Source organism: Bos indicus, chromosome 3 (genome assembly GCF_029378745.1).
Source record: "Bos indicus isolate NIAB-ARS_2022 breed Sahiwal x Tharparkar chromosome 3, NIAB-ARS_B.indTharparkar_mat_pri_1.0, whole genome shotgun sequence".
Taxonomy (NCBI): Eukaryota; Metazoa; Chordata; class Mammalia; order Artiodactyla; family Bovidae; genus Bos; species Bos indicus.
Window position 1 is genome coordinate 116034942 of NC_091762.1, and position 26184 is coordinate 116061125.

At 51.1% G+C, this 26184-nt stretch overlaps 1 protein-coding gene across 2 annotated transcripts in view; it reads right to left on the reverse strand.

The window, feature by feature from the left end:
• IQCA1 (IQ motif containing with AAA domain 1) overlaps nucleotides 1-26184 on the reverse strand; it is a 188419-nt gene that overhangs the window by 11723 nt on the left and 150512 nt on the right. For both annotated transcript variants that reach the window (XM_070786938.1, XM_070786937.1), the window contains exons 16-17: nucleotides 13343-13429; nucleotides 1791-1968 (exon numbers count right to left, since the gene is read on the reverse strand). In XM_070786938.1, coding sequence (XP_070643039.1) covers nucleotides 1791-1968; nucleotides 13343-13429 — 265 coding nt within the window. The remainder of the gene's footprint in view (nucleotides 1-1790; nucleotides 1969-13342; nucleotides 13430-26184) is intronic.

Sequence of the window (26184 nt, forward strand, 5' to 3'; positions counted from 1 at the left end):
TTGCCACCACCACTGTGACCGCCAGCGTCTCCTTCACCCCCAGGCTGCAGTCATGACCACCATCCTCAGACTGCAGTCACCATCACCACCATGCCCGAGACACCATCACCACCATCACCACCTCTAAACCAGATCTATCACCACCGCCACCACCACCATGGCTGGCCAAGATGACCCCTCAGTGAGCTGTGCTTTGACCTCCACAGCCTCTGTCGTCCACTGTCCTTGACCTTGAGCTGGCCCTGGGACTTTCTCTTGACCAGCAGAGTGTGGTGAAGATGACTGTGTGACTTCTGAGGCTGGGTCACAAGAATCCATCCAGCTTCCTCCTGAATCTCTTGAAACGTGTGCTCTCAGGATGTGATTTTGGGGACCCGGGTGCTGTGCAAAAGGCCATGGGGAATGGAGAGCTGGTCCCCCAGCCCCAGCTGAGCTTCTAGCTCATCCAGTCACGGATGTCCAGGCCTATCTAGGCTTCAGATGACTGAAGCTCCAGTCGCTGTCATGAAACACCTTGGGGGGAGGGAAGCCCCAGCCAAATCCAGTGGCCCCTCAGAACCACAAGAGGCATAGGTTGTTGTTTCCAGCCCCTGGGGAGGGCTGTCACACAGCAAGAGACGTGGAGACCCCATCAGCACCACTGCCGGCTCCCGAGCCATCTACCACCCAGCTGTGGAAATCCTCCTCCTCCAGGACAACCATCAGCACCTTATTCCCCCTTCTCCTCCACCTCTACCCGTGCTCTTGGGGGGCTGGGATGGTACTGGGCATTCCAGCCATCTTACAGAAGGGTCACCACCACCCCGCGAACTCCACGGTTCTCCTACGTTACAGATGAGAGAGCGGGGAGGCTCAGAAGGTCAGCCAACTTGTCAAGGTCATCAGTGATCCAGGGGCCAAGCTGGGATCAGACCCAGGTCTGCTCAGAGCCCACATCTCACCCTTCTTCCCCATTTCACTGCCCTGTTTCCCAGGGTCCCTGGTTGGTACGGTTCCCGGTTAATAATAGATTTCCAAAAATGTGGATTTTGAATCTGTCTGTTCAAGAAAAAAAAATGGAAAAAAGTAAGCTATTGTATTTAGCGTGTAAGTCAATCAACGTTCTCCTGAACTAATATTTTAAGATTGGAAAAGAAATGCTGCCAGATGAGAAAGGCAGCACCACCATGGGGACAAAATGAGGGACCCGACTCTACCTGTTGGAAGGAAAATTCACACCCTCGAGGCTTCTGTCTCCCTCGGGGCTCAAAATATTAATCCCTGTCCAGTTTCTTCGGAGAAGGCAATGGCATCCCACTCCAGTACTCTTGCCTGGAAAATCCCATGGACGGAGGATCCTGGAAGGCCGCAGTCCATGGGGTTGCTGAGGGTCGGAGACGACTGAGCGACTTCACTTTCACTTTTCACTTTCATGCATTGGAGAAGGAAATGGCAACCCACTCCAGTGTTCTTGCCTGGAGAATCCCAGGGACGGGGGAGCCTGGTGGGCTGCTGTCTATGGGGTCACACAGAGTCGGACACGACTGAAGTGACTTAGCAGTCCAGTTTCTTATCGTCCAGGGAAAAACGATCATGTTAACAACAGAACAGAGGTGTACGCTTTGCTCTTCTGACCTGGCATTTGCGTTTATAGCTCAGAGTCTGGCTGACCCTGGCACACTGGGCCTCATGCCCTCTTCTGATGCTCCTGGGTGATGAAGGCCACCCTCCCGGCCCCACACGACAGCACGGCCATCACAGATGGCCCAGCCTCGCTGGCTGCACACGGGAAGGGGTGAGGGGGTACTTGCCATATCTGGAAGCGTAGTCTGGTCTGGGAACCAAAATAATTTTTTGGTAAGCTTTGCAGAAAGGTTGAAGTTCCGCATCAAAAGGTCGCTTTGTGGTCCCCACAATTAGAATCCTGTCGTCTGGCTTCAGGAGTTTCAGCATTTTGGGAAGCTGCTTTTTCAGGCGCTTAGGTTCCATCTGGGAGAAACAGAGAGGAAAAAAAAAAATGAGCCCACATATAGAAAACAGAATTAAGAGCTAAAGAAAGTTCAGCCTCGGACGCACCGTGGGATGCCCTTACTAACGTGCTTTCAGGGCTGCTGGCCATACTTTCCTAGAGTGTGTCCTGGGCCAGGTCTCAGGACGTGATTCCTGGTTGGTGTGGTCTGAATTGCTGGCCCTTCCTTTCCTCAAATCTGGTGTTCAGATTTGGACAGGGGGAAGGAGGGAAGCACCTGACCGAACGTTCTAGCATCTTAGCCCTAAGCATGGGAAACGGGTGGATTTCCAAGCGGAAGGAAGCTGCCTGGGGTTGACAATGGGTTCTGGTGTGTTCCTCCGAGCTGTTTTGCAGGTGAACCCAAGACTTCCTTTGTTGATGGCCGTGACAATGAGGATCCAAGGTCCCGGATCTCAGATCTGAAAACACCCCGTGACACGGAGTGTGACACCACTTCTCTCTGAAGCAGTCTGGATGTAGTCCGAAGCTGTCTTATTTCAGTACAGCCTCCGCACTAATTGAGGGTCAGGAGCAAGATGTGAGGCACTGGAGGGAGGAGGACTTCCAGCCTGGGGGTAGTGGTGAGCAGATTTGGCCACGTTGCCATGGCAACACACCAGCCTTCAACCAGGGCAGCAAGAGGAGAGGAAGTGGTGAAGGGTGGTGGGGGGCCTCCACAGAGATGCCCAAGCATACTCTGGGCCTCTTTTGCTCCCCTTTGGCTCAGGGACAACTTAGACACGGAGTTAAAGATCTCACCTATGCTGGGGTTTCCTGGAACCGCCCCCCAGCACCTGTGAGGTCCTCTACAGAGATGAGGGCACCTGAGGTTTGTCCTGTGAGTCCCGCACCCTCGGGCTGAGAGACAGCCCTGTACGAAGGTTTGCCGGAAGGGGCTGGGGAAGCCTAGGGAAGGGAGGGAGCATGTGATAAATTCCATCCTCGGGAATAAAAGCGAACAGTGGAGGGTACTGGAGGCCCAGGGGGTATGGGGCTGCCAGAGCTGCGTATGGCTTGCAGGGCCTTGGGGACAAGGCCACTGTGTGCTGGGGGACAGCCAGCCTGCTGGGCAGAGGGCTGGAGGCTCAGGGTTGGCATGCAGCCCGCAGGGTGGGTGTCAGCTGGGGGAGGGGAGAGGAGGGGCTGTTGGCCAAGCAGGGGCCCCAGGGCTGAGTCTTTCCTTCCTTCCTCCATGTGACCAGCAGGAGGGCCCAGTTTCATGGAGCACAGAGAAAAGACCATAAGAGGCTGAGAAGGAGCACTACCCTAGCCGAGGGGCCCTTAGGAACACCGCCCAGCGGGAAGCTGCAGGAACTTCGGCTCCAAGCAGGACCTGGGTTGGGGCCTGCCTTGACCACAGGACAGGGAAGCTGCACTTCCATGCCTGCCTGCCTTGCTCATCGCTTCTTATGCCCAGCCTGCACGCACAGCACCGGGAGCACCGACCGCAGGGCTCCAGGGCTCTTGCTCTGTGCCTGGCGCGGGCTCTCTCATCTAACCCTCACAGGCAGCCCATCAGAGGGGCTTGCTCCCACCCTCACCGGGGACATGTGGGCCTGAGGCATGAGGCGGTCTGGAGACCTGCTCAGAGTTCAGGAGTGGGACCCTGGCTGCCGGCACGGAGGCGGCGACTCCAGAACCTTGCTCCTTCCCCTACTCTGTGGAGCAGGGGAGGGGCAGGGGGGGGTCCTGTCTCTCAGGGGGATGTGCCGGGGGTCTTGCTCCCCGCTGACCCACCAATTCCCTTCCTGTGTAGGGCCTACAGCAATTGAGAGCTGCAAAGGAGACTTAAAATATCTATTACTATTATATTATGTTATGGCTGACTCTATTTTTCTGGGCTCCAAAATCACTGCAGATGGTGACCGAAGTCATGAAATTAAAAGATGCTTACTCCTTGGAAAAAAAGTTATGACCAACCTAGACAGCCTATTAAAAAGCAGAGACATTACTTTGTCAATAAATGTCTGTCTAGTCAAGGCTATGGTTTTTCCAGTGGTCATGTATGGATGTGAGAGTTGGACTATAAAGAAAGCTGAGTGCTGAAGAATTGATGATTTTGAACTGTGGTGTTGGAGAAGACTCTTGAGAGTCCCTTGGACTGCACGGAGATCCAACCAGTCCATCCTAAAGGAGATCAGTCCTGGGTGTTCATGGGAAGGACTGATGTTGAAGCTGAAACTCCAATCCTTTGGCCACCTGATGCGAAGAGCCTACTCATTGGAAAAGACCCTGATGCTGGGAAAGATTGAGGGTGGGAGGATAAGGGGACAACAGAAGATGAGATGGTTGGATGGCATCACCAACTCAATGGACATGGGTTTGGGTGGACTCCGGGAGTTGGTGATGGACAGGGAGGCCTGGTGTGCTGCAGTTCATGGGGTCGCAAAGAGTCAGACACGACTGAGAGACTGAACTGAACTGATATGTTATTATATTTATATCATTATTATGGTATGTTGTTTTCCAGTTGCTCAGTCGTGTCCTACTCTTTGCCACCCCATGGACTGCAGCACGCCAGGCTTCCCTGTCCTTCACCATCTCCCGGAGCTTGCTCAAACTCACGTCTACTGAGTCAGTGATGCCATCCAACTATCTCATCCTCTGTCATCCCCTTCTCCTCCCACCTTCAATCTTTCCCAGCATCAGGGTGTTTTCTAATGAGTCAGCTCTTCATATCGGGTGGCCAAAGTATTGGAGCTTTAGCTTCAACATCAGTCCTTCTAATGAATATTCAGGGTTTCATTTAGGATTTCATTTAGGATTGACTGGTTTGATAAGGTATAGATCCGCTTTATTGATATAATTCATATACCGTATAATCCACCTATTCAAAACATATGCTTCCGATAAAATTAAAACAGTAAAAAAAGAAAATGCCTGACTGAGTGGCTTTTAGCATATTCGCAGAGTTGTGCAACCATCATCACAATTAATTTTAGAACAGTTTCATACTTGCTCCCAAAAGATCTCACCCATGTGTAGTCACTGCCCACTCTTCCCCAACTTCCTTTCCCAATCCTAGGCAATCACTCATCTACTGTTTCTCTCTACAGATTTGCATATTCTGGATATTTCATAAATAGAATCATTCAATATGTGTGTGTGTGTGTGTGTTCTTTCATTTAGCACGTCATTTCTGAGGTTCACCCATGTTGTGGTATGCTTTAGTATTTCAATTGCTGAATGATATCCACTGCATGGCTATGCCACACTTTATTTATCCACTCATCAGTTGATGGACATTTGGGTTACTTCTACTTTTGGCTCTTCTGAATTGTGCCACGATCAACATTTGTGTACAGGATTTCGTACGTGCTAATGTTTTTATTTTGAATTGCTAGGTCATATGGTCACTCTTACATTTAACCTTTTAAAGAAATACCAGACTGTTTTTCAAAGTATTTGCCCCATTTTACAATCCTAGCAGAGAGCAGATTTAAGTTTCTCCAGACTCTTGCCAACACTTGAGATTGTTTATTTTCCTTAGTTTTGTTCATTCAGCCATCCTCGTGGGTGTAGCGGTATTGCGTTGCGATTTTGACTTGTATCTCCCTGGGGGCTAATGATGTTCGCATCTTTTCATGTGCTTACTGGCCATTTGTATACTTTGTTTGAAAAAAATGTGTATTCAGATCTTTGGCCTTTTAAAAACTGGGGTTATTTGTCTTTGTAATGTGGACTTGCAAGGGTCATTTATATGTTCTAGATACAGATTCTTTGTCAGATAAATGATTTGCCAATATTCTGAGTTGTCTTTTCGCTTTCTTGATGATTTCTTTTACAACAAAAAATTTTTAGCTTTGATGAGGTTCAGTTTAAGCTTCCTTTTGTTGCCTGTGCTTTTGATGTCCTGTCCAAGACACCACTGCTTAATGCAAGGTCACGAAGATGCATGTCTCCATTTTCTTCTAAGAGTTTTATAGGCATAGCTCTTTCTTTTAGGCCCATGAGGCATTATTGGTTAACTGTGTGAGGTAGGAGTCCGAGCTCATTCTTCTGCAGGTGGCAATCCAATGGTCCCAACAGCATTGGTTGAAAAGACTATTCTCTCTCCATTGAATTGTCTGGGCACCTCTGTAAAAAAAATCAATTGACTGTAAATGTGAGGGTTTATTTCTGGACTCAGTTCTATTCCATTGACTGAGAGGTCTTTCCTGAGGCCAGCCTCACACGGTCCTGATTGTTGCAGGTTTGTGGTAAGTTTTCAAACTGGGAAGAGTCCTCCAATTCTGTTCTTTTCCAAGACTGCTTTGGCTGTTCTGGGTCCCTTGAATTTCTGTATGGATTTCAAGATCAGCTTGTCAATTTCTTGCAAATAAGCCAGCTGGAATCCTGACGGGGACTGTGTTGAGTCTGTGGATCAATCTGGGGATTCTTGCTATATTAACAATATTAAGGTTTTCAATCCATGAACATGATGTATCCTCCTACTTATCGAGGTCTTCATTATTTTTTCAGCAATTTTGATTTGTAGTCTTCAGAGTAGAAGTCTTCCACTTCTTTTGTTAAGTCTGTTCCTATTTTTTGAATGGTATTATAAATGGAATTGTTTTCTTAATACTAATTTTTTCACAGTAAGTGTGTAGAAGGCACTTACTTTGAATATTGGTCTTGTATCCTTCCCTGTAATCTCACTGAATGTTTTCATTAGTTTCTAAAACTGCTTTTAGTGCATCCTGTTGCGTTTTCTATATACAAGATCATGTCATCTGCAAATATAGTTTTATTTCTTCCTTTTCAGTATTATGCTTTGCTTTTCATTTACTTTTCTTCCCTGACTGCCCTGGCGCCTGTTCCTGTTCAGTTGCTTCAGTCATACCTGACTCTTTGCGACCCCAGGCTCCTCTGTCCATGGGATTTTCCCGGCAAGAATACTGGAGTGCGTTGCCATTTCCTCCTCCAAGGGATCTTCCTGACCCAGGGATTGAACCCACATCTCCTGCATCTGCACTGTGGGCAGATTTTTTACCACTGAGCCACTGGGGAAGCCTGATTGTCCTAGTGAGAATCTTCAATATAATGTTGGATAAAAGCCTGGCATGCTGCAGTCCATGGGGTCACAAAGAGTCAGACATGAGTGAATGACTGAACTGAACTGAAAAGAGGTGATCTTAAGGGAAAAACATCCGGTCTTTTACCATTAAGGATGATGTTAGCTCTGGATTTTTTGTAGATGCTCTTTATCAGGCTGAGGAAATTTCTTTTTCTATTATTTTTTTTTTTTAATCATGAAGGGGTGTTGGCTTTTGTCAAATGCTTTTTTCTGCATCTGTTGAGATGATGGCGTGGTTCCTGTCCTTTATTTTAATGATATAGTGTATTACATTAATTGACTTTTGGATGCTAAGCTGGGCTAAATCCCACTCGGTCATGGTGTATAATCCTTTTTCTGTGTTGTTAGATTCAGTTGAGAAGAGACTTTCTGTAATGTAACTCACAGAGAGAACAAGATGGGATTTTTACAGCAAAATAAATCCCACAGTCTGGGCCTGAAGCCAGACCACCGGGCAGCTTCCGACCATTTCCTCCTGCACTCACAGGAGTCCAGAGCCTGCAAGTCTCCATCAGGAGGGAACAATGGCCTTGCAGGACTCCATCCAGGAAGCATGGGTTGGGGCTGGGGACAACAGAGGAGCTTAAAAGAGGGCAGAGCACAAGAGAGGGGTGACCGGAAATAAGGCTTCCTGAAACCCCGGAAATGGGTGTCAGGACGGAAACCTGCTCTTGAAGCTGCACCCTAACCCTGACCCTAGGCCTTTGCAGAAACCTGCCGTTGCGCAGATCCATGCCTCTGGGCTGCCTGGGATGGGAGAGATGTCTGTTGGGCCTTGACTATGCTACTGGCCCATGGGGGCCAGGCTGTGTGCAAAAATGAAAAGCTCAAGGATAGAACTCCATATTGCTGTTGTTCAGTCCCTAAGTCATGTCTGACTCTTTGAGACTCCATGGACTGCATGCACTGGGCTTCCCTGTCCTTTGGCATCTTCCTGAGCTTACTCAAACTCATGTCCATTGAGTCAGTGATGCCATCCAACCATCTCATCCTCTGTCACCCCCTTCTCCTCCTGTCTTCACTCTTTCTCAGCATCAGGGTCTTTTTCAATGAGTTGGCTCTTTGCATCAGGTGGCCAAAAGTATTGGAAATTCAGCTTCAGTCCTTCAAACGAATATTCAGGGTTGGTTTCCTTTAGGATTGACTTGATCTCCTTGCTCTCTCTTGAGAAGGACTCTCAAGAGTCTTCTCCAGCACCCCAAGTTGAAAGCATCAATTCTTTAGTGCTCAGGCTTCTCTATGGTCCAACTCTCACATCCATACATGACTACTGGAAAAATCATAGCTCTGACTACACAGATCTTGATTGGAAAAGTGAAGTCTCTGCTTTTTAACATGCTGTCTAGCTAGGTTTGTCATAGCTTTCCTTCCGAGGAGCACGTCTTTTAATTTCATGGCTGCAGTCATCGTCCTCAGTGATTTTGGAGAGACCAAGAAGATAAAAACTGTCATTGTTTCCACTTTTTCCTCTTCTGTTTGCCGTGAAGTAATGGGACCGGATGCCATGATCTTTAGTTTTTTAAATGCTGAGTTTTAAGCCAGCTTTTTCACTCTCCTCTTGCACCCTTATCAAAAGGCTCTTTAGTTCCTCTTCACTCTCTGCCATTAGAGTGGTGTCATCTGCATATGAGCCATGGTTATACGAAAAAAGCAACCCTTTGGAAAACCAGGAAGAGGAGCAGGGTGATGAAGGTGGCGATGGAGGAGGAGAGCTGGGCAGGCCCTGGCCGTGCTGGCAGCATAGTGGTGGAGGCGTCCCATGGGTGATTCTGGTTGATGCCAGGTGTCGGCATCCGATCCTCAGGAAAGAGCTGCAGACTGGGGTGGAGTGTAGCATCCGCTGTCTAAGTGGTGATTTCTTTAAGGTATGAGATGGTGCCCAAGGAGGGCAAGGGATAAAGGTCCATGGGCTTGAGATGGAACCTCGGTGAGCATGTGTGTATTTAACGGAGTGTTTTGACGCGCATGGAGGAGAGAAAGAAGAAATCGTTGGTGGGGTCTGAGGAGACCAGGAGAAGGCAGGCGATAGAGGCTAAGAGAGGACAGACTTTTATAAATGGGGGCTCACTGGCAAAATGGATTTCAAAAAACTTTGTGAGAGCAGTTTCCATGGAGCTGGAGAACATCAAGTGGAAGTAGTGGGTGGAAGGGTGAGTGTGGATGGTTGAGAATAGACTGGGCTTGGTGGAGAACAGTGCAAAGTTTTGCTGGGAGATTCCCTGGTGGCTCAGACGGTAAAGCGTCTGCCTGCAATGTGGGAGACCTGGGTTCAATCCCTGAGTCGGGAAGATCCCCTGAAGAAGGAAATGGCAACCCACTCCAGTACTCACGCGTGGAAAATTCCATGGATGGAGAAGCCTGGTGGGCTATAGTCCATGGGGTCGCAGAGAGTCGGACACGACTGAGCGACTTCACTTTCTTTCTTTCTTTCTTATGGTGAGTGTGGGGTAACATGAAACTGCCCAAAGATTGGAAGGAAGTCTGATCCCCGGACCCTGGTGGGACTGGAGACTGCCACTCTGGGGGTGGGGGGTGGGCAGATGTGCACCTGTGAGGTCTGAACCCACCCCCGGCAAACAGGTGGCCACGGTGAGAGCGGTGCAGTCCTGCCTGTTCCGAAGTGGGAGATGATACTGCTGTGCCTGCCAATGTCAGGGATGTGCAAACCTAACCAGCCTGTTTGGGTAACAAATGTTGATCCTGGGCTGCTCCACAGTGACATCTTTGCAGATGGTGAGTCCCCTTTGGAGGGGATGGAAATGAAAAGTGAGTCTGTTCGGCCAGCAGCCCCCTGCCCCCAGGCTACCCCGTTCCTGTTCAGAGCCGCGTCCATTACACATGAGACCCGCATGCTCACGCGTCATGCTGGCCAACATCCCCACTGACCCCTGGCAACCTTTGGGGCCGACGCCCCTACAGCAGGACCTGCCAGGCCTGCCCCACCTTTTGTTGCCGGCGATCTCAAATTTATGTCTGACGTGCACGCGGCAGTCCCTGTGTGCTTTTCTGCAGTCAGCTCCATCAAACCAACCCAGCCCTCGTGGAGGCCCGACTGGGATGCGGGGAGGGCTCTCACGTGCTGCAGCCACGAGGCTAATGGAGCAGAAAACGCAGCAGTGTCTCGTCCTGCCTCACGCTGTACTGCCTTCGTCTTGTATACCGACAATTGACTGACGGGGTAGCTGAGGGCAGTGGAGAGGATGGCAGTCCTCCTGCGAGGGGAGGGGAGGGCGCAGACCCAGCATCCACCTGGTCCCCAGGGGGCTGGGCACTGAGGACGTCGTTGGGGGCAGAACTGGGGTGCCAGGGGGCTCTGGAGCCCAGCACTGTTGGCTCTGAGACCAGAGGGCCCCACGTGCAGTCTTCAGGACGTGGTCTGGAGCATGAGGGTTGAGGAGGGCGGACACAGGGGTAGCAGAAGCTCGGAGGGCAGAGCAGGAAGTCAGTGCTGATGCCAGAGCCACATCCAGGCGCGGAGAAGGGGCCTACGTCTGAGTCCCAGAGCTGCCCGGGACCAATGGTGCGCCCTCTCTGGCTTAGTGTTTCCTAAAGAATCTGCCTGCCAGTGCAGGAGATGCAGAAAACGTGGGTTCGATTCCTTGGATCAGGAAGATCCCCTGGAGGAGGAAATGGCAACCGACTCCAGTGTTCTTGCCTGGAGAATCCCATGGACAGAGGAGCCTGGTGGGCTGCAGTCCATGGGGTAACAGAGAGTCAGACAGGACTCAGCACATGCAAAACGGGAACGCCGCCTCCCTTCTCCTCAGGCCCACTAAGCGCTCCAGATCTATGCTTTGTGCTCCAGGGACCTCTGCTGCCTGCTGCAGCAGCCCGCGGGGTCCCTGTGCCCCGCAGCTCTGCACCAGGAGCTGTCACCTCTTAGGACTGGGCCAGCCTCCACATTGAACCTCTGAAAGGGCCTTGACACAGAGGTGGAGGCATCGAGGGTAGGGTTAGTCACTGTGGGTGAGAGGTTTTCCCAAGGGGTGTTCCTGGAATGCCCTCGAATGCCCTGGGCTGCTGCCGGGAGTCCTCTGGGCTGTGGCCGTGGCAGGGGGGTGGTTTCTCTGCAGCTGGACATGTTTCTCTAGGTCTCAGGGCCTTGGACGTGGGGAGCCTTTGGACGCAGGCTGGGCCGAGTGGTAGTTAGGATGCTGGGGTCCTTGGGCGGCCAGGTGATGCAACGTGGAGCTTCTCGTCTGTGGATGCAGTGAACGCCCTCGGCGTTCGGTGGTCACCTTCAGAGCATGACTGTCCAATGCTCACAGCCGCCCCAAGCCCACGGGCAAGGACAGAAGTCAGAGGCTGGGGGCGGGGAGGAAAGCAGAGAAGAGTGGACCCGGTGCTGGCCCCGGAGGCAGGAGGCAGCAGGAACCCCGCTGTCCGGGGGGCAGGTACAGGACTCGGGGCTGGAAGATGCTCGCGGGGTGGTTCTCTACCGGCTGGCTCTCCTCCAGCACTGGAGCTGGGGCCCCCGCAGGGCCAGAGGGGTCTGCATGCCTTCCCCCGCCCACCCATCCTTGGCAACTCTGTCTGTGCCTGGGCTGGTTCAGGCAGCCCAGCCCGTCTTGTGGGCCCCTGGGGACCCGGGACCCTTCTGCTTGTATTCATCAGGCGTCCTGGGATTTCCCTGTACCGTGAATCAGGTTCCAGTGCAGTGAATCCCCTGACAGACGAAAGAGTTTCCTAATGCAGAGGCGGACAGAATAAATGTACAATTTGTCCACGACAAAGACTGTGCCACCAAAGGCCTTCATCTTCTACAGGAACAAGACTAGTCAGGGACCATACTTGTGGGGACCACAGCCTGTGTGCGGGGTGATCTAGAAAAGGGCCGCTTCAGGGGAGGCTTCTGGGGCCCCTTCACGGTGACCCCCCTGGCTAGGGTCGGGGGCGTCTGCTGAACTCACATTTATTCCCTGCAGTCAGCACTCCCTCAAAGCCTGCCAGCCCGCCGCCCTCTGGCTCTCAAACGGGCTCGCTCATCCCTCTCATTGTCCCTCAACGCAGGGGCACAGGGGAACAGCCGTAATTGCTGGTGACAGCCGGACAGCTTGAGGGGGTCCTGGGAGAGGACTTGAGGGGGGCTTCGTGAACTCAGAGGCTGGTCTCTCTGCAACTCTTTAGCCAGCTAAGGGGGTGGAGGCTCAGAGAGGTTGACTTACTTGCTCAGGGACACACAGCCAACTAAGGTGAAGGCCCGGGACACATTTCTGAATTCTCGTATTTTCCAGGCTGATGCCCAGCCGGAGGTCCCTTGCCCATTAAAGAGACCGAACTTCCGATGACATTAAGTGTGTGACACCTTGAACTAAATACTGCCTTTCATCTCTCTTGAGATTTACTGTAGCAACTGCCTTCAAGTTCACATCTACGTGAACTTTTTAAATTTTATTATTTAAAAAAAAACCTAATTTTTATTGGAGTCTAGTTGCCTTACTGCGTGTGGACTTCTTTTTAAATGTAGCAACGTCACCAGCAGAGGGAGCTACCTACCAGCTTCCCAGATTAAATAATAAATGAGTCCTCTTAAGAGTTTCCAAAATGACAGGGCAATCAAGGCTCATTTGGGGAAGAAAAGATTGAGCTTTCATTCTTTATCCAAATCATCTCTACCTGCTAAAAATGATGTATAATACATAAGGCTCAAAAGTGATTAAAATCCTTATGAATTTAATCAGAAATTCACAGTTAACCACTATTTGCTTTGGTGCAAATTGATGTGGAATAACAATCATGTGTATCTGCAAATTTTTTTTTTTTAACTTGTGGGAAATTTGCTGGTGATTTGTGGGGGTGGGTGGGGGGAAGTGCGGGGGAGGGGAGCCATTGAAACGAGAGAAAAGGCGGAAGGAAGCAATTGACACAGGGCTCCCAGGGGAACCCTGGACGTGGGGGCGCTTGGCGGGTCTATGCACCGTCTTTGTTCATAAATTTCAGGCCTTTGGCTATTTATTGTGATGAACAATAGGAAATCCTAATAATAACTCCTGTGTGTGCCATTGGCCGTGGCCGAGCAGAGTTCTCTCGATTGTTCTTGACTGTGAATCCTATGTTTGGGTTTAAGGCTCCCCTCCCCCCTTCTCCATCCTTTCTTTCATTTTTCTTCTAAATTATGCCTCGTAAAAATCAGACACTGGATCCTTTCAGATACAGACAAGCGCTCAGGGCAGAGACCGCCGGCCCCTTGTTTCCTTCCTCCCTTGAACAAGCAAGACCTTCTTGAGAGATCGAGGTGGTCCCTGGGACGGGGCCGCCTTGGGAGGAGAGAAAAGGCCCCACTGAGAAGGCCTCACCTTTCTTTCCGCGTGGGGCACTTTTTTGTAGAAGGTTTTCTCGGTGTCTCCGATCCATACCACGGAGGGCTGGAGCTTGCGGGCCACCTGCGAGGAGAAACAGTTGGTTGTAAACGTGTTTACTCTGGGGTGCACTCTTGACCCGCCCTGGGAACAGCAGGACGGACTGGGACGGTCCGGGACAGCAGCGCCTGGCGAGGCTGCACTGCGCATGCGCGCTGCATCTTCCTTTGCTTCAGGACGTGGGCGCTGGTGGTCAGGATGCCCTGGGGGTCCCTACATCCTGCTCCAAGGACCCTGACTGTCCACCGGCTTTGGCTTGAAATGAGCCAATAGTTTTCTGCTACAAACGAAGGGAACTGGGCCACGAGTTTTAATTACAGCCTATGCCCCACTCCCACGCTGATTCAAGTTTGCTCATTTTGAGAAAAGCCCGTTTCAGCACAGGGCCCCCGTGATGCCGTTTGTTCGTCTCCGTGGGCCTGCTGCCTTTGTGGCCGTGGTTTCATCTGGAAGGTGGCTCTGAGCCCCTCCCGGGGCGAGCGGGTCTTCATGACTGCGCTAGGACTTACCGTGGGCCCATGAATAATTGCCACACACCTAACAATCTCTTCAAAGCGCCCCCATGATAGCGGAGTTCGGGTATTTTTGCAACAATTTGTGCTTTGTGCAAAATTGTACCAGATAAAAGCCGTCTCCAGTCACAGTGAATGCAGTGTTATGTACTCCTATTTTTATATATCTTTAAACATCATTAAGGCAGCAGGTGTGATTTTTAAACCAAGACAGACATTTAATAAATGATGGAAAAGTCACTGGGAACACTGGCTGGGTCCGTTTTCCCCCGGCACTATGTACCAGGGGAAGCAGATTATGCAGGTTCAAAGACAAAAGTGGATTCCGCTTGATCCCGGTGCCGGTCTGGCCCTGGGCTGGGACTTGTGTCCAGTCCCACACATGCCAGGACGTTCAGAGAGGAAATGGTGCCAGCCAACCACCCTGTGGTCGGCGTTATGTTTTAGACCCCAAGCCACAGAGCTCAGGAGTCCGGAACCCTAAGTTTCAATCTCAGTAACCCAAGGCAGCTTGATGGGAAGCATATAAAATAGCCAGTGAGCCAGGCTCAGGCCACACGCGTCGCACACTGCCTCTATCACACACAAGGTCACGGCCAGCACCGACCAGCACCGACCAGCACTTCCTCTACTCAGAGGATGGGACCTGTGATAACTCACTCACATTCATTACAACTCTATGGTGCAGGTAATATCATCACCATCCCTGTTTGCAGATGGGGAAACTGAGGCTCAAAAATGCTCCGTGACCCGTCCAAGGTCATGCAGCTAGATGGTGGCAGAAGCGGGATGCCAGTCCAGGGTGCTGGCTACCACATCCTCAGTTCCTCTTACTTCCTTGAGCCAGACCCTCTGGCACCCTCCCTGGCTTCACCAGACACGTCGAACCATCGCCAAGTCTGTCCACTCCCTTCCTAATCTCTTTCAATCACGTCATCCATTCCCTCAGCTCCTGATGTGAACCCCCAATTTCTCTCCAGTTGGTCTGCCCACTGCAGTCAGTGGGACCCATTCCAGTGCCCTGGGGGCAGGCCCCAAGTAACCACTGTTCTGCTCAAAGCTATTTGGAGTTGAAGTCAAAAGCTTCTCTACTTTCAGCCCCCAAAGAAAATAAGAAGATGAGATACTGGATATAAAAGGTTTTCAGCTTCTCAGGATACTTTATAATAACAAAGGCACAATTTTTATTCTTTGCAATCCCTCCTATAAAAATCTTAAGCTTTAGAACGGAAACCAATGGCAAAACAATTTTCGCATAAACAGTTGTCTGCAGTCTCAGGCTAGCTCGTGTGCTCATGGAGGCTGCAGACCGGCCTCTCTGGTGTCCAGCTGGCAAACGACGGCTTTTGCCTGGCTCTTTTTGTGTGCCTGTGTTCTCTCAGGCCAGCTGTTCTTAACGGGAATCGCAGATGTGAGTCCCAAGTGTCCCCATTTTCCTTTTCTCTTTCTGCTTTTAATAAGGTAAGCCACGCAGATGGACTGGAAACACGGGCATCATTTTAGCTTGGGGTAATTCTGAAAGCAGCAGTCTTCCTTCCAGCCTCTTATCTAAAGTTGTTTTGAAAACGTGCCCACAACGTTCCACTGACCGTGAACGCCGAGGAACTGCTCCCTCGTTCCGAGCAGTGGGGGAATTCCACACTTCCTGTGTTTCTAACATGCACTTGTCAAGGGTTTCCTTCCTCAGGACGGTCACCTGCTCTGGGGCTCCCAGGGCTGTGCAGGGGGCTTGGGTGACCACGTGGTTTGGAAGGGCTCGGGGATTATCAAATGAACAGAAAACATTCCCCAGGCAAGTTCCTGGATGACACCGCAACAGTACAAGGAATGGGCACTTGCGAGTTGCCTTGAGATCCGGGACGCTACTGCTGCTCCTTCACCATGGCAGGTGTGAAGCCAGGTGCATCTCACGCCATGCCCCTTTTGTACATGAGGTCACCGAGGCGGACAGAGAAGTCAGGAACGCGTGCCCCCCTCCACCAGCACGGGGATGTGTGGAACCCGGAGGCATCCCTGGGTCGGTCTGACACCCCCAGGCCCACGCCATCGCCCAGGCAGCAAGCTGCCGCGTTGCTATGGAGACAAGATGCCTATTCCACAGCATCTCCTACCCCTGGCCTGTGTCCTTTCCTATCACCTTTCATTCTAATAGGAAGAAAGGCTTTAAAAGCCGTCACTGTCTGTCTTGTCCTCCAGAGCGTGAATCTCTCTCTCTCTGACCTTCCTCGGTGGCGAGCCTGTTCAGGGGATGCCCGGGGACCTTGTTCAGTCCTGAGCAGAGAAGGAGGGTGCAGAAACCCGGGCCCTGCCAGGCCACACGCCTCTCCTACCAGGAAGAATGGAAAGACCTGAGACTCTTTTCCTTGGGGAAAAGAAGACTCCAGGGAGCAAGTGAACTGTTTTCAAATAGATGGATGGCTGTCATGGGGAGGAAAGCGGTTTTTATCATTTTGGGTCCAGTATATAGAATGAGGGCTTCCCTGGAAGCTCAGATGGTAAAGAATCTACGTGCAACGTGGGAGACCTGGGTTGGACCCCTGGGTCGGGAAGATCCCCTAGAGAAGGAAATGACAACCCACTCCAATATTCTTGCCTGGAGAATCCCATGGACAGAAGAACCCAGTAGGCTACAATCCATGGGGTCACGAGAGTCGGACACGACTGAGTGACTGAACAACAGCACTGTGGAACAAAATCCATTCTCTCATTTTCTGTTCATAAAACATTGACACAGGAGCTCTGATGTGCCGGGCACTGTGCTGGGTGCTGGGGCCCCTGACTTCAAGGAGTCCACCGGTGGGAGGGGACGGTGAGGTGGGGCTGGGAGGGTGGGCCAAGGAAAATGGGTGTCAGCAAGGACCACCTCTGACAGAAAGAGGGATAAGGGGATGAGGGCGGCAAGCAGATGTGGATGGTGCCAATGAGGGCTAAAGCAGACAGGATCTGCAAGGGTGTCTAGAAGGCACAGAGCCTGGAGGAGGGCATGCGTCTGCCACACCAGGGGCAGGAACCGGAGTGAAGGGCGGGGCTGTGCCCACATGGGCTGCTCAGGTCATTCTGGAAGGTGTCAGAAAGGCCTTGGCCTTGCCACGGAGCTTGCTTTTATCCTGGAAGCTGTTTGGAGTCTATAAGGGACTCGAATCGTGACCTTCGATCCTGGTGTGTTACCGACAAATCCCTCTGGTGGAGTGAGACGCATGACCAGCTGGCGGCTGTCTCCCAGGAAACCTCCCAGAGGTTGTGCTGGGAAGTGAGGCTGGAGGCAGGGAGAAGGTTAGGAGGCTTTTGGAGGAGAAGAGGTGAGGGCTTGAGCAAAGGAGTGGCAGGAGGGCAGGAAATGGGTATGAAGGGCGTTTAGATCTGCCAGACCTGATGGATAGCAAGGACATCCAACCAGTTACCCTGAAGGAAATCAGCCCTGAATGCTCATTGCAAGGACTGATGCTGAAGCTGAAGCTCCAATACTCTGGCCACCTGATGCGAAGAGCCGACTCACTGGAAAAGACCCTGATGCTGGGAAAGACTGAGGGCAGGAGCATAAGGGGGTGACAGAGGACGGGATGGTTGGAGGGCATCACTGACTCAATGGACATGAGTATGAGCAAACTCCAGGAAACGGTGAAGGACAGGGCAGCCTGGTGTGCTGCGGTCCACGGGGTTGAAAAGAGTTGGACATGACTGGGTGACTAAACAACAGCAGTGAGACCTGGTGATGGCTGGCTGAGGGATGAGGAAGCAGGGAGTTTCCCGTGCCGGGAGGCCTGGAGGCCAGGAGGACGAGGGCCCAGGAATCCAAACGGGACCAGATGAGAGATGAAAGATGAAGTCTGTTTAGGCCACGGGAGCCAGAGGGCAGCTGGACCTCCAGGCAGGAGGACTGGCGGGTCTAGGGGGCGGGCAGGAGGGAGGTGGGGCTGCAAAAGGCTCTGAGGCGGCAGTGGGGCCGTGGGAATGGGTGAGGGACGTGGGGAGAGTTGGGGAGGCCAGCCTGGGGCCGGGGAGTGGGGTCTCTGCAGCGGGGAGACACTGATGGCGGGGAGAAGGAAGGGGAGCCTGGGGGGATCAAAGGGGCATAGAAGAGGGAGTGGTCTCAGAGCCCAGGGAAGGGCAGCGGGGAGCCGGTGACAGCAGGCAGTGCTGGCCTGAGAGTCTGGCAACCAGGAGGTCATGGGTGGTGTGGAGGGGACGGAAGCCATGTGACAGGCAGCTGAGGAATGCATGGGACAGAGACAGGAAACGTGGGTAGGGCAGAGCTTGCAGATGGCATTGGGTGGGGAGGTAAAGCCCAGGAGAGGATGACCTTGATGAGGAGACACCCTTCCTGCTGTATAGCCACTGGGAGTGGGGAGGACCACGGTGGGTGCAGGCAGGGTGCCCGCCAGTCAGGACACGTCTACAGTGGCATCGCCTTGAACACACGCGCCCTGCAAATTCAGTCCTTTTTTGCCATGCAAAAGGAGTACTGGCAAAACTTCAGAACATACAGACACGCCTCCTCTGCCCCCTTTGCTGAGAACCACTCGCCAGTCCTCTCCTATCTTCACAGACCTTCCGCGACATGGATACTTGCAAACACGAGATGGCTCTTCACACACTGCCTTATATTCCTGTTCACGCTGCATGCAGTTTATTTCTCCAACAGCCTTTTACTAAGAAGCTCCATCACTTATGGATCTAGTCCCTGTTTTTCGAATATCTGGATGGTTTTCTGCCTTCTCGCTAAACCAAACAGGGCTTAAGATGGGCCTTTTGGGTCCATGAAGCTGCTAGGTCAAAGGACCTGCCTGCCGGCTCGTCACACTTGCACCCGTGTGGTCCCCCTGCCCTCCTCGAGGCCCTCTGTTCACACTCTCCTCCAGCCACAAATTTTTTTCACACTCTTCTCAACAAAGTATTAACAATAAAAAAACCTCTTTGCAAATTTGTTAATGAAAAATGGTATCCTTTGCTCTTTTAATTTTCATTTAGTAATGGAAAGGCGTCGTATAAATTACCCACAGATAGTTGGAGGTCATGGGCAATTAAATGTAATTAATCCACAAAGGAACTTTTCAGAAGTTACCGGGGCTAGTTTATTTCCATCGCCAGTAGAGGGCTCTGCAGTCCTACCGAATTATCAACTCCGGACTAAAGATACATTTCACCCAACATGCGCTTTTTCAAGTTCTGGAAAGGTCTAGCCAACAGTCTCTTTCCCATCCATGTGAATTTGATGGATTTGATCTTCTGTATTCTCCAAAGAAATGCTGTCAAACATCCACCATCAGGATGAACTTCTCTTGGGTTGGGATATAATGGCTTAATGATGAAAACTAGTTTGTGTTTGAATTGAACTACTAATTAGATCTGCCCAAATGACCCTTGGAAGCTGTGGAAGTTCTTTCTGAAAGGGTGCTATTCTGCTTGCCACAGAGAACCCCAGGAAAACCCAGGTCTGTTTTTCAGGGGTTGTATCTTTACCAAACTGAAAAGGACAGTCCATTCAGCTAGGCAACCATCTGCCCGCCCTTCCATCCATCCATCCAAGCCACAGAGATTTGCTGAGCATCTGCAGTGGGAAGCAGGGAGGGCTGGGAAACACGGTCCCTGCCTGCAGAAGAAGTGGCCTCCTGTGTCTGAATGGGGGCTGTGGGCAGCCGGCAGTGGCCAGGCAGGAGCTGCCCAGCTGGGGAAGATCTGGGACAGGGGGAGATTGGCAGCGGGTGGGGGGGTGGGGCGGGGAAGGCTCACTTTCCCGAACTATAGTCACTCGGATTCTGCTTCCATATTTAATATGTGAAAACGGCTTGTTCTCTATTTCCATTATTTAAAGATGATGATTTGTAAAATTTCTATTTCCCTGTATTATCTTTCATGTAATTGTAGAGGTTACTGGGTTGGCCAAAGGGTTTGTTCTGATTTTCTTGTTACGCCAGAGGAAAAACCTCAATGAACCTTTTGGCCAACCCAATACTCCACGTCCTTACTGGGTGTGAGCTGGGATAAACTGTGAATGTCAATTACAGGAAGAGCAGAGGTGGATTAAACAGTCCAGAACTGGGTGGGGCTGCCCTGTGACGGGAAGGAAGGTCAACGGAGGCAGAGGAGAGGACCAGAAGGGAGCTGGGGATGGAGGCACAGCGGATGGGCTGTGGCAGGTGGCATGGGGAAGCGGGTCAGTGCTGGTGGCAGGAGCCCACCGATACCACTGCTGGATTCGGAGGAGGCTGCTGTCTGGAGGGCACCAGGCTTACAAGATCATCCAGACTATCTCCTGGAACCCCTTCCTCCTGGTTCACTCCCAGCTACACCAGAAATAACAGGTTCACGCCCATCCGCCTGACCTTGTGCCAACTCTGAGAAGCGCAGGTGTTAACACCTGGGCGCAAGGCCACACTCACCTTCCCCAGGCACCGTTTAGCCGCATTTAGGGCACCCCCTTCTTGAAGGGTTTTCAAATTGGCTAAAAATCCTTTAGCGCCTGTGACATTGTCCCTGCTCACCCCTACTGCCCACCACAGAGCAAGAGCAGATGCGGACCGCGCTTCGCAGCCCTCAGCCGATCCTGTGCCCCTCGTGGTGCCTGGGGGCATCCTCATGGCAGGAGGCACCCTGGGGCATCTGCGGTTGGGACCCGCCCTCCCCTCAGAGCCGCCCATCCTCCCTGGGGCAGTGGGACGCTCTCACTGCCACTGAGAACTAAAACTGCTCTAAAACAGAAAGTCTGTGGTTAAAAAAAAAGAGGTTTTGATGACTTTCAGTTCAGTTCAGTTCAGTCGCTCAGTCGTGTCTGACTCTGCGACCTCATGGACCACAGCACACCAGGCCTCCCTGTCTATCACAACTCCCGGGGCTTGCTCAAACTCGTGTCCATTGAGTCGGTGATGCCATCCAACCATCTCATCCTCTGTGGTCCCCTTCTCCTCCTGCCTTCAATCTTTCCCAGCATCAGGGTCTTTTCCATTGAGTCAGCTCTTCACATCAGGTGGCCAAAGTATTGGAGTTTCAGCTTTAGCATCAGTCCTTCCACTGAATATTCAGGACTGATTTCCTTGGGGATGGACTGGCTGGATCTCCTTGATGCCTTTGCTCAACCTGAAGCCCTCTCTGTGGTCCCGCAGGAGGGCCCCGCTTCCTGACAGCAGCTGCTCAGGCCTCATGGGCACCTGGCCCCCTCCTCCCACCCTGGTACCTCTATTTCCACACCTGATGCTCCACCAGAGCAGCTATCTCCTGTTTCTCTCTTCTCCTCTCCTCTCCTCCTTCACTGAACCCCCGCCATCCCCATTTGACCAGCTCTGTTTCGGGGTGGGGGGTCAGGTGTAGGTCTTTGCTCTGTCCTTACTGAATTTTGTAAAGGCAGGGCTAACATACTTGTTCTGTTTATTATACATCTGTTTCATTTTTAAAATCATCCACGAATATCCACGATGTCTTTGGGTTATTAACCAGGAGCAGAGGTCTCTGTGAGCTACAGAGATGTAACTGGCGGGGCTCCCCTTCTCCTGCCTCCTGGGCCAGCTGTTTACACCAGCACATCTGGGTGAGATCCCTTGGCCGGCTGCCACGGGCTGCTGGCTGGGAGCCCAGCAAGGAGCCCTGGTGGGAGGTGCTCAGGCACGAGCAACGTCTCGGCTCCCTTGGGTCCAGATTCGCAGGCCAGTGCAGGCCAGGTGGCCTTGACCCTGGCCTGGTGGCTGCCTTAGCCCTGCTCTCTGAAGCCTCCCTCTGAGTCCAGCCCTCGGTGGGTGAGGTCTCCAACAGAGGAGGAAGAGGAGGAAGCAAGGACCCCAGGGAGGGGGACCGTCTTTCCCAGACCTTAGGAGAGAGGATGTTCTGCTCTGGGCTGCCCTCCGGGGTGCCCTGGCCTCTCCTTGGCTTTCTCCCAGGCTGTCTGGAGGGTCAGGGAAGGGGGAATCCAGAAGACATGGAGACAGCAGGACTGCCAACAGGATGCTAAAGTCTCTAGTTTCTTCACCTTCTCAGGCTGAAATGTCCCAAGCTGATACTCTAGCCCAAGAATGGCCTTTGCGGTGGCTCAAGGGCACAGATCTCACAGGGCTGGGGACTACCCAGGCTTCACTCCCCCAGAGGCCAGCTGGGGACCAGGTGACGGCTTCTGAGTCATACCTGGGCTTAAATCCAGTTGCCAGCCCCATAGTTCTTTTGTGCATGCGTGATAAGTCGCTTCAGTCGTGTCTGACTCTTTGCGATCTCATGGGCTGTAGCCCATCAGGCTTCTCTGTCCATGAGGATTCTACAGGCAAGAATACTGGAGTGGGTTGCCATGCCCTTCTCCAGGGGATCTTCCTGACCCAGGGACTGAAGCTGCATCTCCTATGTCTCCTGCACTGGCAGGCAGGTTCTCGATCACTAGCACCACCTTAGCGCCAACTAAGAGAAGCCTTAGTTCTCTTGTACTTTTGGTCAAATTAAGCACTGTGTGCCTCAGTTTTCTGGTCTGTAAAATGGGCACATTAATTCTTGCCTCACCAGGAGTTGGGGCAGTCAAAAGGGAAAGTGAATAGAAAACTCCTGGGCATGTGCTGAACTCCTGGCCAGACAACTCGAGTCCTCCTTGAGCCTTCATCCTCTGTTCAACCATCACAAAACAGCAGAGGAGGCTGGCACCTTGCCTTGATAGCTTTTGTCCAAAACATATCTATTAAATATGAATCATTTATCCCCTTGGGCTGCAGCTACTGAAGCCTGTGCTCTAGAGCCGATGCTTCACAAAAAGAGAAGCCGCTTTAATGAGAAGCCAGGGTACCGCACCTAGAGAAAAGCCCCCACTCAGCAATGAAGACCCCATGCAGCCAAAAATAATAAACAAAAAATCATTTATCCCACAGTTCTTAACCATTAGATGCATTTCTAATACGTCCTAACTAAACAGATGTATCGGAAAAGGAAATGGCAACCCACTCCAGTATTCTTGCCTGGAGAATCCCATGGACAGAGGAGCCTAGCAGGCTATATAGTCCAGGGGGTTACAAGAGTCAGACACGACTTAGCGACTAAACCACCACCACCAAACAGATGTATATTCCTTCCCCCATCTAGCCTTACTGGAAGACAGAATTTTAAGTGACAATTGTTTACTTGTACTGTACACACATTTGTGGAAGGAACACACTGGATTCATTGTGTGTAGACTAAAGGAACCGTTCCATAATAATGAGAACAGAATAGAATGTTTTGTCAAATTATTTTCAATTTTTTTGTAGAAAATTTGAATTTGTGCTTGGAAAACAAATCAGAGACTCGTTTCACCAGCGTGTTTCCACAAGCACAGGGTTTTGTGGGAGAGGCAAACGCCTCCAGGCAGAAGCGATGTTTTCTAAGAGTTGCGTTCTCAGTGCTGCAGAGAGGAACTCAGCCACAGGAATTCTTTAAGAGAAGACGTGATGAATAACCAGGCCCTTCTGTTATTTCACCTACTCGAGCAAATGCCTCAGATCCGAATGTTGCTGCCCTCAGGCCCACGTAACATGCCCACGTGTGGGGCTCTCCGCACTTCTCTGATTAATTAAAAGCAGGTACCTCTTTGCAATGCAGATAGCTGCTCTGCAGTCCTGCCAGGGCACTGTGGCTCAGTGCCCGTGATTTTTAATTGAATGACTCCCACTCCGAGACCTCTGGGCCTTCCATTAATCACTTACATACGCAGTAAAGGTGAAGCGTAATGAGGTGTGTGTCAGGCCCTTCGACGCGGAGTACACAGGCTGTATCCACATCTTGATGATCTGACATCCAGCATTTTGTGCCCCACGGAATGCCCATTTGCAATGATTCAAATTAATGCCAAGACAGCTTGTCTGGTATCAAGACAAACTTCTCAGCAGCAGGAGCAAATAAAACCACCATGCCCTTGGCTTTGCCCTCGAGTCTGAACGACAGAGCCCTTTGGTGGGTGGAGAAGAGAGGCTTAATTCAGAAGCTGAATAATGCGGTGTTAGGCCTGGAGCCTCTGCACCCAGACTGATCAGGCTCATGCCACGGCACTGCAGCCTGGAAAACTACTTAGATGCTGTGTACCTCAGTTTCTTAAATCAGCAAAATGGGTGTTATGATACTGCCCACCTCCTCAGGTTACTGTGAGGAGTGACTGAGTTAACACAGAGAGGGGTAAGGTCTGTGATGCCCAGATGCTCACGAAATGCCAATGTTTTTACACTTTTGTGCTTCTGTTGGTTACTTGACAATGTCAACAAAATCCGGCATTTAGAATGAGTTCCCTGGGGCGTTCTTCTGGGCAGAGGATGAGTTTTACCTTTCCTCTGAAGAACTCAGTGCTTTGAGCTTGGTGATTAAGTACACAGAGGCCACAAGTGAAGCTGCTGGGCTTCATATTCCAGCTCACCTCCAAGTTCTTGGTTAACCTTGCATGCATGCATGGGGGAAGATTCCAAGAAGCTCAGTGGAAAGCAACAGCTGGAAAAGTAAAACAACTGAGCACATACCTTAGCTTCTGCCAAGTTAAAGGAACTTGGTAAACAGCTCAAGATTCCCACTGAAACCTCAAAGTAAAGACAAGCTTCCAGGCCTAAGAGCAAAATCAAAATAGACCCTCACTAATGAAATGGAAAACAAAACTTCTGCAAGTTCAAGCTGATCAGCCAGTAATTAACCGCCTGTTAGAACTAAGCCTAGCATGCTTCAGGGTGTCAACAACATATTATCCACAATGTCTAATCTACAATAAAAACTTATTAATCATACAATGAAACAGGCCTCCCTGATGGCTCAATGGGTAAAGAATTCACCCGCAGTGCAAGAGACTTAGGAGATGCCGGTTCACTCCCTGGGTTGGAAAGATTCCCTGGAGGAAATGGCAACTCACTCCAGTATTCTTGCCTGAAATATCCCGTGGACAGAAGAGCCTGGCGGGCTACAATCCATGGGGTCGCAAAGAGTCAGACATGGTCGCAAAGAGCATGACCATGATACAACAGAGTGATACAATATGAAGAAAAAGAAACGTGTGACACATAGTCAGGAAAAAAGCAGTCAAACAGAACAAACCCCAAGATGTCCTGACTCGTGCAGGGTAGGGTCCACGTGGCTGGGAGGGGAGATCCCGCTGCCATCACTTCCTCCTTTGTGTCTATTAGGAGAAGACAGCTGCTCACGTGTAACCATCTCCCTTAAAAGCAGGGGCAGAGCTAACACCTAGCTCCATGTACTGGATAATACCTATTACGAGTATGTCTTGATGGAGTCAAAGCTGCTTACCCGGCATTCCAGCAACCAAACGTGAACTGAACAGCCGGACAACCTTGAAGAACTCAACCAAATGAAAATGAAATCCTGTCCAGTTTTAATACTAGATATAAATATGTGGGGCTTCCCTGGTGGTCGAGTGGCTAAGACACTGCATTCCCAATGCAGGGGGGCCTGGGTTCAACCCCTGCTGGGGGAGCTAGATCCCACGCGCCGTAACTAAGAGTTCAAACGCCACAGCTAAAGATCCACGTGCTGCAACTAAGACCCGAATAGCCAAATAAAACACGTAAGTAAAAATAAATATTAAATAAATATACAAACATTCAGTGTCAGAATACTCTAAAACTTGGCAATCCTTCTGTGTGTACATATATATGTATATTTTGCCTCTATCTATCTATCTATTAATATATATCTATACATCCTAGCTTCCCAGGTGGCTCAGTGGTAAAGAACTTGCCTGTTCAATGCAGGAGAAGTGAATTCTATCCCTGGGTCAGGAAGATTCCATAGAGAGGGAAATGGCAACCCATTCCAGTATTCTTGCCTGGGAAAACCTGTGGACAGAGGAGCCTGGCGGGTTACAGTCCATGGGCTCGCAGAAGAGTTGGACACAATCTAGCAACTGAACAAGAACAGCCGTCGATCCATCCAAATTATGTCACGGAATCATAGCTTTTAGGGCTGACAGTATCGTTTGATTTGACTCCTTTATTTTGGTGATGATAAAACAGAGCCCTGGGGAGGTGAAGAGTTTGTCTAAGATCCCAGGGCAGGGTTGTGTAGCATCTTCTAGGACCCTGCTACCTGACACTGGGCTGTTGTTCAGTCACTAAGTCCTGTCTGACTCTTTGCCACCCCATGGACTGCAGCACACCAGGCTTCCCTGTCCGTCACTATCTCCTAGAGTGTGCTGAGATTCATGTCCACTGAATCTGTGATGCTACGTAACTGAATATCTGCACTACTCTGGTCAGCTTAGATTGCTGCGGGTTCCTCCTTATATTGGATATGAGGAGCTGACTGCAAGTCACAAGCCACGTGAGAAAGAATACCCCCAAA